Here is a 14,106-nt window from a genome sequence, read left to right on the forward strand (position 1 = left end):
CCTCAAGTGGGGAAAAGGCACACTCTTTTCCATCAGCTTGAAGACAAATACAGTGTATCTCTCCTTATGAGCCAGATTGGGAACCCAAGGGACTGATGCCACAAGTTTTTGGTGAGAGACAGGGAGTAATTACTGTATTTCTCTTAATGTCCCTATGGAGATGTGCCTTTGCCAGATACTAAAGATAGTCAACTCCTTTGGGAATAGAAATAAGAACTTTTATTACTTGCAGTTTATTTATTTATAAAGAAGTTTTACATCTATGAGCTTGTTTAACCATCACAGTAATTCTTGATGTATATAGAAATGTTTCCCAGTCTGTTGAGCTTGAGAATGACGTGAAAGAAAAAGGCCAAATTAATATGCAAATACAAGCATATTTACTTCAAAGCTAAAGCCTAGTTCTATGTACCATGATGACTCTCTTATATTAGTGAACTCTGTATCATGTAGACTTCTTCCTTCCCACTTTCAATTTGAAATTGGGAGGAAAGTTGCTACTAGTCCCTGGAGAATAAAACCATTTATCAAGGAATACAGATTTTTTTTCTTTCTACAGAAATACCTGAGTACATGCAGGAATTTCTTTGGTAAGTTATGACACTTCATAATAATTGGAACATAGGCTCAAAAATGCTTTTTGACCATAAAAATAAGTGTGAAAAATCTTTAGAAACCTACTTTATTCAGATCAACAAAAATAGGAAAAAGACAAATAATTAAGTGGAGGAGGTAGCATTTTATTAATTATTATTTTAATAATCCATTTGTATTGTGAATAAATACTTGAAAGACACAGTTTTCTATCCCTCAAAGAGCTTCCATTGCATTGAGTAAGATAGAAAAAACAGTGTGTGTCAAATGTTGTAGTGAAGGTAAGAGCATGTGCTGTGGGAGCACCAAACAGAGGCATCAAACCCAAATTAAAGGTGTCAAGGAAGGTAGGCACATAGACAGTTACAAGTAAGCAGAGATCTGAGACAATCAAAACAAGCAGCTGATGTATATAGCACAGATGTATTTGAAAGGGAGAAAAACAGGAATTAGAAAAGACATAGAGAAGAAAAAGGATGACAAATTTTGGAACCTATCATCAGGACAACTAGAATGGTGAGAGGTTACTATTTAAAATAGGGAAAGAGGTTCAGGATAAGACCAAATAAATGAGCAAAAATAAATAATGGAGAACTTTGGAAGCCATATAGAAGAAATTGCAATTCAAAAGGAAAGAGAGAGCCATAGGAAGATTTGCTCAGATGATTGACAGTTTTATACTTAAAATGATCAATACAGGTGAGAAATGGATAATGAGTATGTGTTTGCAGTGAGCAGAGAATATGTTGGGGCAGGGATGGAGTGATGGGATACAAACTCAGAAGCAAGGAGACTAATTAGGAAGTGATCACAGTAATTTAGGTAAGATATGACAGTCTGTGTAAGACAGATGATGGTATTAGAGAGAACTATTTTGATATAAGTCTTCTTCAGAGTCAGAATCTAAAGGATGTGGTAATTTTGGTGTGAGGTGATTTTGGCAAGATTGTAGAAAACGAGAAGGAGCTGAAAATCTTTCAAAATTTATGGCTTGCACAGCTGAGTATATGGTTGTGCTATTCACTGAGATAGGGAACATGGAAGGAGAAACGGATCTAAGAAGTTTTATCAAATTGAGTAAGAGGTACCTATGAGTCATCCATGAGAAGAAATTTAGCAAGCAGGTGGATATACTTTGGGTAGAGATAAAAATTCATGGACTATTGACATAGAAGAGGATGAGATTGCCTAAAAATAAATGAGATGAATAATAAAAGTTGAGAGAAGAGGAAAAGGAGAGGAGAGAAAGAGAGAGGAGAGAAAGTGAGAGGAGAGGGAAAGGAAAGCCAAGATAGTAGAGAGAACATTTGCTGAGAATAGACCATTGAGAATATTGACAATTAAGGAAAAGGCAGAGAAAAAGTGTCCTAAAAAAGGCATCAAAGAACAACCAGAGATGTAGGAGAATAAAAAATGTGGGGGCATGGGAGCTAATGGAAGAGAAAGTGATATGCTGAAACCATCCATCGGATTTAGTAAAAAGGACTTTGGTAACAGGACCAGAAGTAATATCGTAAGTGATGGGAACAGAATCTAGATTATAGGAATAAATGGAAAGCAAGAGAATGCAGGATGTAGATGGTTGGATTTATCCAACACTGAAGTTTTTCTAGATGAGTGGGAAGGAAATTACTTGCTTCAGGTTGTCTTCTTGTTCTTTGTGCTAATTGCTTTTTTCCCCAACTCCCATCTACCACAGGCATACCTAGAACTCTGAAAACTGAGGAACAAAACCTTCAACGGACAGGTTTTTGAAGCCTTAGGGAACAGTGCCTTTCCTAAAAATTACCTGCAGTTAACAAGAAAATGCTTAGTCCTACTAACAGTTTATATCCTACACTTATTTGTGCAGTGAGAGAAGAAAGCAAGTGGTTTGTACAATGGCTCCCTCAATGAAGGTCCCATGGTAGTGGAAATAGAGGCTGGGTGAGTTCAACAGCATGAACGTCCTCTCATCATGGATGATCTAGCTACTGCCACTGCTGAATGTTTGACCTAACAGCAGTTGAGACAGATGTTTAGCCCTCAGTGTGTTATTATTGTTCTAGTCACTTGGGAGCAAATTAATTACATCCAACACTTTCCAACCTTGAGTGCAATAATTCATGTTTACTAGGATTTGTGGATATTCTGGTTTTGGATTTTCCTTTCCTGGCCCCACTGCCTTGGGTGGTACCACTATTTAAGAGTCTGCTACATTCACCTCCTCACTGTTCAGATTCACTCATGTCCAGTTACAGATTCTTCAAGATGGTAGTGGCCAGTCTAATTTTCTTTTTTACTTTTTTTTTTTGAGTCAGAGCCTCACTCTGCCACACAGAATTAGATGGGCAGGATGCAATTTGTATTGCTTTAGTTGGTCTCAAGATTGTAACTTAAATTCATCCATCTCCTTTCTCTACCATCCATCCTAGATTCCTCACTTTATTCACTGAACAAACACCTTGTTCTAGTATACTTGTCTGGAGAGATAACCTAGAACTTCATCTCCAAGAATGCCGAGGTCTTATAAGATCATGGTTACTACAAGGGCAATCACTGGGCATGGAAACACCAAAAAATGCTCAGTGAATCCTCAGAATTCCAGACAGCTCCTTGCCTTTATTATGTAGCAAAGCCTTCTCAGGATAAGTTGATAAGTAGGGTAAATTACCTGTCAGTATGGTACTCTTTTTTTTCCTGCAGGTCTATTGACAGAAGGAATCAAATGACCAGGCAGTAGCTTTAGGTTTAGTGGAACAATTACTGTGTTACCTGATAGAAGAATCCAGGGATAAGAAGTTCTAATCCAGCATAGCCAAAAGTTCAAGATATTGGAAGAACAAATGCCCCCAAAAGAGTCATTGGGAGGTATGATGAGAGGGGCCATGTATTCTACTACACCCTACTATGGAGGATCTAATACTTTATAATGGCCATTGGTTCAAAGGACATATTGTATCTTGAAGAATAGGGTTCCAGTCCTCTAGGAGATTTAGATTTAGTAGAACCCTAACTGTGTTACCTGATAGATGCATCCAGGGACTAGAAATTCTAATCCAGCATAGCCAAAAGTTCAATATACTGGAAGCACAAATGCCCCCAAGAGAGTGGAGTTATCTTATTTATCCACATGTGGTTGTGGTTATCTTAGTTTTAAGAGGATACTTCAATATTCTATCCAGCCATCTTATTTTAAGTGATATCGTGTATGATTGGAACAAAGAATTTTACAGCTGTGTGCCCACTGTACAGCCTCCTGTGGGAAATTGTGATGATAGCTGAGCTCTTGAATAGTGGTACTGTCCCAGGTATGGGGGGCAGGAAAGGAAAATCCAAAACCAGAATATCCACAAATCCTAGTAAGCATGAATTATTGCACTCAAGGTTGGAAGGTGTTGGACGTAATTAACTTGCTCCCAAGTGACCAAAAAAATAATTACATACAGAAGACTCAACACTTGTCTCAGCTGCTCTTAGGTTAAACATCCAGCAGTGGCAGTAGCTAGATCATCCATGGTGAGAGGAAGCCCTTGCCTTTGAACTCATCCAAACTCTTATCTCCACTACCATGGGAACTTCACTGATGGATCCATTGTACAAACATTGATTTGGTGAAGGGCAGAACATGGTTAATCTTTTATTCAGTACCTTCTCTGCAGTGGATGCTCTCTGATAGACAATGTTCTTTATGTCTATTCTCATAGGCTCATCCACTTGGTTTTTCCGAAAATACTCTTTGTCTCTGAACGTCCATTCTTACTCTTTTCAGGTCCCTGACAAACAATTAACATTCACTATTGCCAAAGAGTCCATGCATATTCTTACCTCAGGTCATTTACACAGATATAACCAGGTGTACTGCTCAAGAGCTTTCTGATTAGGGAGGATTTCCTTCTATTAAAGTTGTTCAGAGTTGAACTGAACAGGAGTCGGTTTTCAGCTCCCACAAACATATGTAACCAACCCATACATGAACCAAGAAATTTTTTTCCCTTTTCAACTGGTTATATAGAACTCGTCATGAGGCTATAGGTTTGAGCTGAGGGAGAGATATCAATGTAATATAGTTATATGATACAGGGGTCCCGAGTACCTGTTTCTGAAATTTACGTTTCCTCTTCAAACTCACCAAGGATCTATACCAAATTTGCTGTTGTGCCTATCTGATCTTATGACTTTAGTGGCTGACAATTTTTAGCTCCTGTTATTAAACGTCCCATGGTTAGACACTCAGCTCTAGTAAGACCCAATAGCCTGCTAGCAGTTTCTGGCTCCAGAAACACTGTTGTGCAAGTTTCTATTAGAGTTTGCCAGAGGCGCCATGTGATGCCATTATCTACCATGGATACTTCCAGCATCATAGGTATTGCCAATTCAGATGACCCAATTAGCATGGTCCTTTGTACCACTGCCTGAATCAGCTGCAGAATCCCTTCTTGCTCTAGATCTTATTTAAAACTGGAAGTCTGTCAAGTCATTTGATAAACTGATCAGAACAGTATTCCAGGTGTGGTACGTACTGTCTTCAAAATAGGAAGAGGGCTACCAAGTGTCGTGCTTTCTTCTTAGTGGTAGGTGGTATATGACCTGTACTTTGCTATCCAGTGAGAATCATGTCTTTTACCTATCCTGCTATAAATCCCCCTGTGACCTTCTATCCCATGCTGTTTGCCACTTGTCTTTCTTCTGTCTGCTATATGTCAGATTTTAGTCTAAGGTGTCTCCATCTGGCTCACTGTATTTCAGTCTATCCAAACCCACCACCCATCCTTTTGTCTGTATCTTACAGTCTACCCTGTCTATACTGCTTGCTTATGTAACTACCTGTATCTAGCATCTGAGCTCCCTGGATCTTGGATCTGAGTCTGTCTTTTCTACCTGCCCACTTGCCCCACCATAGAATAGCCCTTCCCAGTGCATCAAATGTCTGGTGTGTCCCACGTGGCATCCAGTACCTATAGCTAATCTATGTTACAGCTCTTTTTGAGTTAGCTAAGCTACTACTGGCTAATATTCTATGTACCTTCTTCCTTGACTGTTGCCTAGAATGCTGTTATACTTCAACAATTCCGAGTTGACAAAATCTCCAAGCCCTCTGTTCCAAGGTACACAAAGTTATGGCAGTAATGTTACAGAGTCATCACACCTAGAACGAAGCAGCCCACAATAAGCTTTCCTAGTCTGTTGCTGTAACTGAATACCTGAGACTGGATGGTTTATAAAGAAAAGGAAAAGCCTCTTTACAGCTCTGGAGGCTCAGTCCAAGGTCACATGATGAGAGCATTTTTGCTGGTGGGGACTCTTTACAGTAGCTCTCTTTCTGAGGTAGCTCAGGGTATCACATGAGGAGGGAACTGAGTGTGCTAGCTCAGGTCTCTTTTCTTCTTGTTATAAAGCCACCAGTGTGACTCTCATAGTAACCTGTTAATCAAGTAACTCATTAAACAGTTAATCCATGAGTGGAATTAATCCAATTCCTTCATGAAGACAGTTCCCTCATGACCAAATCATCTCTTAAAGGCCTCACCTTTCAATATAGCCACATCAGGGATTAAGTTTCAACATGAGTTTGGAGAGGACAAACATTAAACCACAGCATAAGCTTTGCTGCGTCTATGACCTCTTAAACCCAGATGTCAGAAAGGCCAAAAGAAACCCTCAGACAGTATTTTATCTCAAGCAATAAATACTTATTTGTCCTACTTAGCTCACCTCTAAAAATCACGTGTCACAATAAATGATCATTTCCTTCAAAATATTAATTTCATTTTTAAAGATTTTATTTTATTTTATTCGAGTTGTTGTGTACTCATGAGGATTTACTACATAAATAAGTTGCATGTAGGTAAGGTTTGGGCTTCTAGCAGGTCTTCTCTCCCCCTGATAGTAGACCTGGTACCTGGTGTGTTGTGGTGTGCTCCTTATCCCTCCTCCCTCCCTCCTTCCTTTAACAGTGTCCAGAGCCTATTGTTCTTACCTTTGTGCTCATGTGACCAGTGATCAGGGCTGCTTATCAGTGAGAACATATGGTATTCAGTGTTACGTTTCTGTGATAGTTCACTTAGTATGATGACTTCAACTGTATCCATGTTACTGCCAAGGACATAGTTTTGTTCCTTATGGCTGCAAAACATGTGCCATGTTTTCCTTATCCAGTCCACTTTTAATGGACGTCTGGATTGGTTCCATGTTTCTGCTATTGTGAATAGTGGAACCTGATGTTTTTCAATTTTAAGAATCAATTAGTCTGGATTTTGTGTGTCAACTTTTTTTTTCCTATTTGTAAGTTTGTTTTCTTGTTTGTTTAGTTTTCTTTCCCTTCTCTTCCTTCTTTTCTTCTTTCTTCATTCCTTGTCTTTCTTCCTTAAAAACTATTTTTTTTCCTTTATTTAAAAAATGTGGGGTACAATTCAGGGTAAGGTATACAAATGTTCAGTATGCAGGCACCCTTGTTGATGAGGTGTGCCTCTCCCTAATCATACCCAAGTTTGTCAACAAAGTAATAAAACCTAAAAAACAAAAATGATGATTATCTCTGCCTCTTCTCCTTTTATACCTTATCTTGTTTACAAGACAGAAGAAACACAAGTCACATCTTTTGGGCTAACTGGTAGGTAAGGCCCAATAAGATCTCTTTGAGTGGGATATGTTTCTACCTAAATTCCCAGAGGCCCGTCTTTCTAATCCATGCCACAGAGTGATTAAGACCAGGAAAGCAGAGGGTAGAACAAAAGGGAGGCTGAGGGTGCCTTGGGATCCTTTCTCTGTGGGCTCATCCACTAAGGTTCCCAAAACAAATATCCTCCCATAAGGTTCCTTTTCTAGTGGAATCAAGGAGAAAATTGGACAATTAGTCCAAGTTTGATGTATATCTTTAACTGTAAATTGCCAGTTATGCTTTCTACTCCCTAGAGGCTTCCCCTTAGTTAGTTGTACTCTTCAATTCATAGATTTGGGGCTGGCCAACAGAATTGAGTTTGTATTTACAGCTTTTCTTCTTGATGTCTGAGAAATGTCTAGGATCTTGGAAGCTTGTTTTTAGGTCCTGAAATGAGAATCTTATGACACATTTCCCCACCAAACATCAGACCATACACACAGGCAAGGTCAGTATTAGGTATGAAATGGGTCTTTTTTTCTCTCAAAAAGAGATGGATTTATAAATGAATACAGAAGAAGAAGAATCAGAAGGCAGAATTTAACATGGGGGAGCAGAGAGAGTAAAAAGTATAAGAGAAAAAAGAGAGAGAGAGAAAAGAAAGGAATGGAGAGACATGGAGTATAGAAGGTTGGAGATATAGAAACAGAAGAGTAAGGGTTGAGAATGGAGGAAGGAAAAAATGAGAGAGAGCGATAAAAATAAAGTGAAGGAACAGACAAGAAGACAGGATGAGAGAAAGAGGCAAAAAGAAAACTGAACAAAGAGATGTAGGGGGAATTTCTTCTGCCTTGGATTCTGACAATGGAAATTACATCTAAACAGCACAGAATTCAAGCATTCCAAAGTCATTTAGGTGTTTAAATCAGAAGTTTGGGAAAGATCTTCTACACTTGCAAAATGTCTCCCTCACTGGCTATAAAAATTCTTCAACTGCCAACATTAGGAATATTTTTTTCTTTGATGAAAAACATTGTTCTACTCTGGTTAATCAGAGCAACAGTCTAATATAGTGCCTTATTCACGGTAAGTTTGAAGAGTCCAATTGTTGAATGAGAGTGCATGTGCTTCTAAGGACAAATGTCTCTCCAAAGAGTTACTTATCTAGCCCCTGACGTTGGCCTGTGCAGGAATTGTTCAAATGAGTCATGGCCTCTGAAGCAATAGGAAGGCACCTGAATTTGAAAATGATAGAGTTAAGAAGGGTCATAAAATGGGAAAAGATGTAGGAAGCTAGGATCAGGGTAAAGTCTTTACATCTTGCTGAATGCATAGTTACCCTCCTGCTTCCGACTTTGAGCTTTGGTAGGCTGCTGATGCACTGGCATTTGGCTGTCAGGTAAAAATCATCCAGTTCACCTTCCAAATAGAGTCTGAGCACAGTCACTGCATTTAGCTACTGGGTGCTAGAATATTGAACTATTCATGTGCGGACAAGCGTCTCTCCTGAGTGTCCTGTTTAGTTTCCCTCCTTGGTAAATAGCGTCTATTTCCTGTTTCTCATAAGCAGTTGAATGATTATTTTCTCTCTTGTTCTTAATGTGTTCTATGTTGCTGCTACTGGTTTTTCTGCCATATAGAATTTTGCCAGTAATTTCTATATTCTATATTCCACATCCCTGTCCAATGAATTAACACACAGAGTCCAGCAAAGAAATTGATATGAATCATTTTATTCTGTGTGTAAACAAATGGAAATTCCTCTGGCTTCTCTTTGGGACTAGGAACCTTGCATATGTCTTCTCATTTCATCTTTACATTAAACTTATGGGGTATAATTGCATGTTGTTTAAAAGTCCTCTTCTTTCTGAGATTCATGAAGGTTAAGAAACCTGTCATGGGCAAAAATGCCATAATCAAACTGTGATTATTAGCCAAGTCTACCTTTTTCCCAAATTTATGACTTTTTCTCTCGTCTCACATTGCCTCCAAAGTAGGAGTAGAGCAGAGAGAGAGAGGGAGACAGGGAGAGAAGGAAGAATGGGGGAGGAGAGAGAGAGCAAGAGAGAATTTCTCACTACTCTGGTAGCACTAGAAAAAAGTTTGAGCATAACATACTTTTAACACTGTGTTTACTGATCAATCTCAATGTGTATGTTAGAGTGAGGATGCCTTTAAGAAACTGTGATGAGGTCTATGCAATTAGATTTAAAAATTGGAATATTTGATTTGAAATTTGCTACTGATTTGTCTTTGGCTAAATTTTTGCTCTAGGCTAGAAGCCCATTGAATGAGTTAGAGCTCGCTCTAACTCTCTGCCTTTGCTTTTTTTTTCTGCTCTAGAAGTTTCTTTTTTTATTGTAAAGATGTAGGGGACAATTCAGGATTAGGTATACAAGTGGTCATTGTACTTTTTGTGGGCCTCCCTTTGGTCCCCACTTTGCCTGGTTTGAGATCAGGTATCCTTATTGGTGAAGTGTGCCCCTCCCCTACCCCATCAGTTTCCCACTACTGCCAATCCTTCTCTTATAGTGTTATGATAATTGTTCAGGGTTCACATATGAGTGAGAACATATTGAAAGAAAGGATGATATTGAAATTTTCTAGGGGGTTCAGTGGAGTCTCCTTTATGATTTGTGAGTCATGCTTCTAATGAGATAGTGACCTAATGTCCCTACTTGTTACATAGGAATTAGCTCTACTGAGGGATTGCTTTGTTTTGTTGTATGCAAAGTGCAAGTTGGGGAAGGATGCACATATTTTGTTGTATCCTAGTACCCAGATAATCCAGGACAATCTTCCTATTTTAAAGGCAGCTGAAGCTGGGCTCGGTGGCTCAGCCTGTAATCCCGCGCCTTTGGGAGGCTGAGGTGAGTGGATTGCCTGAGCCTGTGGGTTCGAGACCCGCCTGGGCAGCGAGACCTCATCTCTACATAAATTAAAAAAATCAGCCAGATGTGGTAGCGCATGCCTGTAATTCTGGCTACTTGGAAGGCTGAGGCGGAAGGATCGCCGGAGCTCAGCCGATCGAGGCTGCGGTGGCTGGAAGCAGCCACTGCACTCCAGTCTGGGCGACAGAGTGAGACTCCAACTCAAAAAAAAATAAATAAATAAAATAAAATAAAAAATAAAGGCAGCTGATTAGCAACTATAATTCCATTTGCAGTCTTAATTTCCTCTTGTCATGCATCATAACATATTTATAGATTCTGGAGAATAGGATGAGACATCTTTGGGGGTCATTATTCTGCTCACCATGACTGACTAGCAGTTGTGTTTTCAAATGACAAGAAAGAGAAACGAAAACTTGGGATATAGCTAGAATCTTACTTTTGATAATGGCCCTCACAGTTTGTTATGAAATGAGTGTTATTATGTTGCCCAGGGAAGAAAGGCTGGTTGGATTGAGAAAGAATTAGAAAATGTATAGTCTGAATAAAATTTAAGATGATGTTGAACTGACACTTAAACGGCTATGTATTGATACATAAATTTGCCAAAAATATTTTGTGGTAGCCAATCTGGTTTTTGCCTTCTCAACATGACATGGGATAAAAAGACCCACAACCACCAAAAGGAATAATTCAAAATGACATTACATGGAAATGTGTCTTCCAGGGAAGTTGGAGCAGAGAAGTCAGCAAAGATGAAAAGGGAAAGGGAGGGCAAGAATGAGATTGAAAGGGCCTGCAGAGTCATATTAAGGTTGTTGCATTTGTCTAAAGTTCAGTGGAAATTCTTTGATATTTTTTAGACAGGAGAAGTTGTATTACAATGTAGGTTAAAGAAAAAAAAAACCCTTTTTGACTGCAGTAGAGAAAATGGGTTGATACAATTCAGAATTTCTTAGGAACTTTCTACTTAATTGAAACAAAAATGTATGCGTATTAGGCCAGATGCCATGGCTCATGCTTGTAATCCCAGTGATTTGGGAGTCCAAGACAGGAGGATCATTTGAGAGTGGGAGTTCAAGATCAGCCTGGCAACATAGTGAGACTCCTGTCTCTTCAAAAAATGAAAAGTTTAGCTGGGATGGTGGCATGCACCTGTAGTTCCAGCTGCATGGGAGGCTGAGGCAGGGGGATCACTTAAATCCAGGAATTTGAGGCTGAGGTGAGCCATTGTTTCACTGCACTCCAGCCTGGGAAACAGAGCAAGATTCTATCTCTAAAAAAAGTGAAAATAAAAAGTATGCATATTAATGATTATTCTTTAGGGGACATAATACTATTCTTTGCATCCTTTTATTTGAAAAGGCCATCTCTCATCTAAAATATAACAATGTTGTGCTGAAGTCAGATCTTCTAATTTGACATACCACAGAAACTCCTTGGGCAATAACTTGGCTGAATCACCTTTTCCCGTGATCTTGTCTTCAGTGCCACAGGTGTAAGAATTCTCTTTTTTCAGTGAACCAGAAAATGCTGACTCTCATTAACATTTACCTCATAGATAGGTTTTCTGGTTTCCTTATGTACCAACCTACAAAGAAAAATATGAAAAACAAGTTGTTTTCCACTTTCTGAAATAAAATGTCTTTCTAATATGACTGCTAAAATGATTATTTCAGAGTCCCTAATAGTTTCAACCATTCTTCATCCTCATCAGAATGAAGAGGAGCATGAGACCTGAGAACCTGAGCAGCGTGTCTGAGTTCTTCCTCCTGGGCCTCCCCATCCGGCCAGAGCAGCAGGGAATATTCTTCGCCCTGTTCCTGGGCATGTACCTAACCACGGTGCTAGGGAACCTCCTCATCCTCTTGCTCATCAGACTGGACTCTCACCTCCACACCCCCATGTACTTTTTCCTCAGCCACTTGGCCCTCACTGACATCTCTTTTTCATCTGTCACTGTCCCTAAGATGTTGGTGGAAATGCAGACGAAGTACAAATTGATCCCCTATGTGGAGTGCATTTCTCAGATGTATTTTTTCATATTTTTTACTGACCTGGACAGCTTTCTTATTATGTCGATGGCATATGACCGATATGTTGCCATATGTCACCCTCTCCGCTATGCCACCATCATGAAGGAAGAGCTCTGTACCTTATTAGTGGCTGTATCCTGGATTCTATCTTGTGCCAGTTCCCTCTCCCACACCCTTCTCCTGACTCGGCTGTCCTTTTGTGCTGCGAATGCCATCTCCCACTTCTTCTGTGACCTCGCTGCCCTGCTCAAGCTGTCCTGCTCAGATATTTTCTTTAATGAGCTGGTCATGTTCACAGTAGGGGTGGTGGTCATTACCCTGCCATTCATATGTATCCTGGTATCTTATGGCTACGTTGCAGCCACCATCCTAAAGATCCCTTCAATCAAAGGAATCTGCAAAGCACTGTCCACGTGTGGCTCTCATCTTTCTGTGGTGGCTCTGTATTATGGGACAATATTTGGGCAGTACCTTTTCCCAACATTAAGCAATTCTGTTGACAAGGACATCATTGTGGCTCTCATGTACACAGTGGTCACACCTATGTTGAATCCCTTTATCTATAGCCTTAGGAACAGGGACATGAAAGAAGCCCTTAGGAAGTTCTTCAGTAGAGCAACATTTTCTCACAGTAATATTTGACTTTTAAAAATCAGAATTTCATTTTGATTGATCTCATGTATTTGATTTTCCATTTGAATATGACTCAAAACCTGTATATCCTCAAACCCTAACCCAAATGATGTCATGTTGGATATAATAGGCAAATATTTGTTGACCAGAATTTCATTCTCTTATTAACAATGGTCTTTATACATGACTTTTGATCAGCAAATGCTGAATTAATTTTATTACTGATTTCTGCAACTTGGGAAGGGACATAAATAATACAACAATATACAGTCAGTTTTGTTATCCCTTTTCTTAGGAACTTTTTGGAAACATATGTTTCTGGCCCATGATCCCTGGCCTTAACACAACACAGAATTTAAAGAATTAGCTACTTTATTTTACTACTCTCTCTCTCATACAGATTAAATGTGTTTTCCTCTTGCATTTGTGTGTCTAATGAAATAAGAAAAGCTAAACTACTTGACACTTAAGTAAGAGGAAAACATACTACTCTCTGTCCTTAGTGTAAAATATTGCAACAACAATAAAAATTGAGGGCCATGTAGGCGATCAAGACTTATCCAGAGATTCCCACCTGCTAATGCTGTGTAGTTGATATTGCTTAGCTCTAATATTCAATCATTAATGAAAGAGAGCTTCATGATGGCCTCCTTTGAAACATAACCAAATTCGAGTGCTAACTCTCTGAAAGCATCATGTTCTCCTACACATGCCACTCCAGATTCAGTATTGACTTCACGAACATCTTGATTTTCCAACTGAAGAATGAAAAAGCATTGCTTCTCAAACTTTAGCATACATAAGAATTCCTGGAGAGCTTGTTAAAATACAAATTCCTAGAATCTGCTACCACAAATTCTGATTCAGTAGTTCCGCTTTTCTAACAGGTTTCCACATGATGCTGATGCTGCTGAACTGTGAACTAACTCTTGGAAATTGTGGGGGGCACATTTATGATACCTTACATGAATTCTGGTAGTAGATAGAGTAAAACAAGAGACAGCTCAAGCTACTTTGGTAATAGATAATTCAGTGATTTTTGTTGATATTTTCAGATTAATTCTGGCTGCAGTACATTTCATTCTTTATAATATATGAGGTTCTCTCCTGAGCTATCAGATTTTCTTTTCTCTTTTATATATAATATAGAAATATCAGCTACTACATATTATGCTTTATATCATCACACCAAACTGCATGTTTAAAAAAAATGAAGCCAAAGCTTTGAGAAAATGTATATTCCATGACCTTCTGTGGCTTCTTGTTTCCCTCAAGGTTTGTAGAATTTCAGTGTGACTTTCAATTTTGCTGATGTCATTCAAAATACTCTTATTTTCCTTGAAGGATTGAGGTATGTTCACATGTTCTATAA

General features: G+C 39.0%; 1 protein-coding gene across 1 annotated transcript in view; it reads left to right on the forward strand.

The window, feature by feature from the left end:
- LOC103266031 (olfactory receptor 1J2-like) overlaps nucleotides 1–12,743 on the forward strand; it is a 61,359-nt gene extending 48,616 nt beyond the window's left edge. The window contains exon 2 of the mRNA XM_008063666.2: nucleotides 11,795–12,743. Coding sequence (XP_008061857.2) covers nucleotides 11,795–12,743 — 949 coding nt within the window. The remainder of the gene's footprint in view (nucleotides 1–11,794) is intronic.
- The last annotated feature ends 1,363 nt before the right edge of the window (nucleotides 12,744–14,106 follow it).

Source organism: Carlito syrichta, unplaced genomic scaffold, assembly GCF_000164805.1.
Source record: "Carlito syrichta isolate Samal-C Ts95f unplaced genomic scaffold, Tarsius_syrichta-2.0.1 Scaffold306985, whole genome shotgun sequence".
Lineage (NCBI taxonomy): Eukaryota > Metazoa > Chordata > Mammalia > Primates > Tarsiidae > Carlito > Carlito syrichta.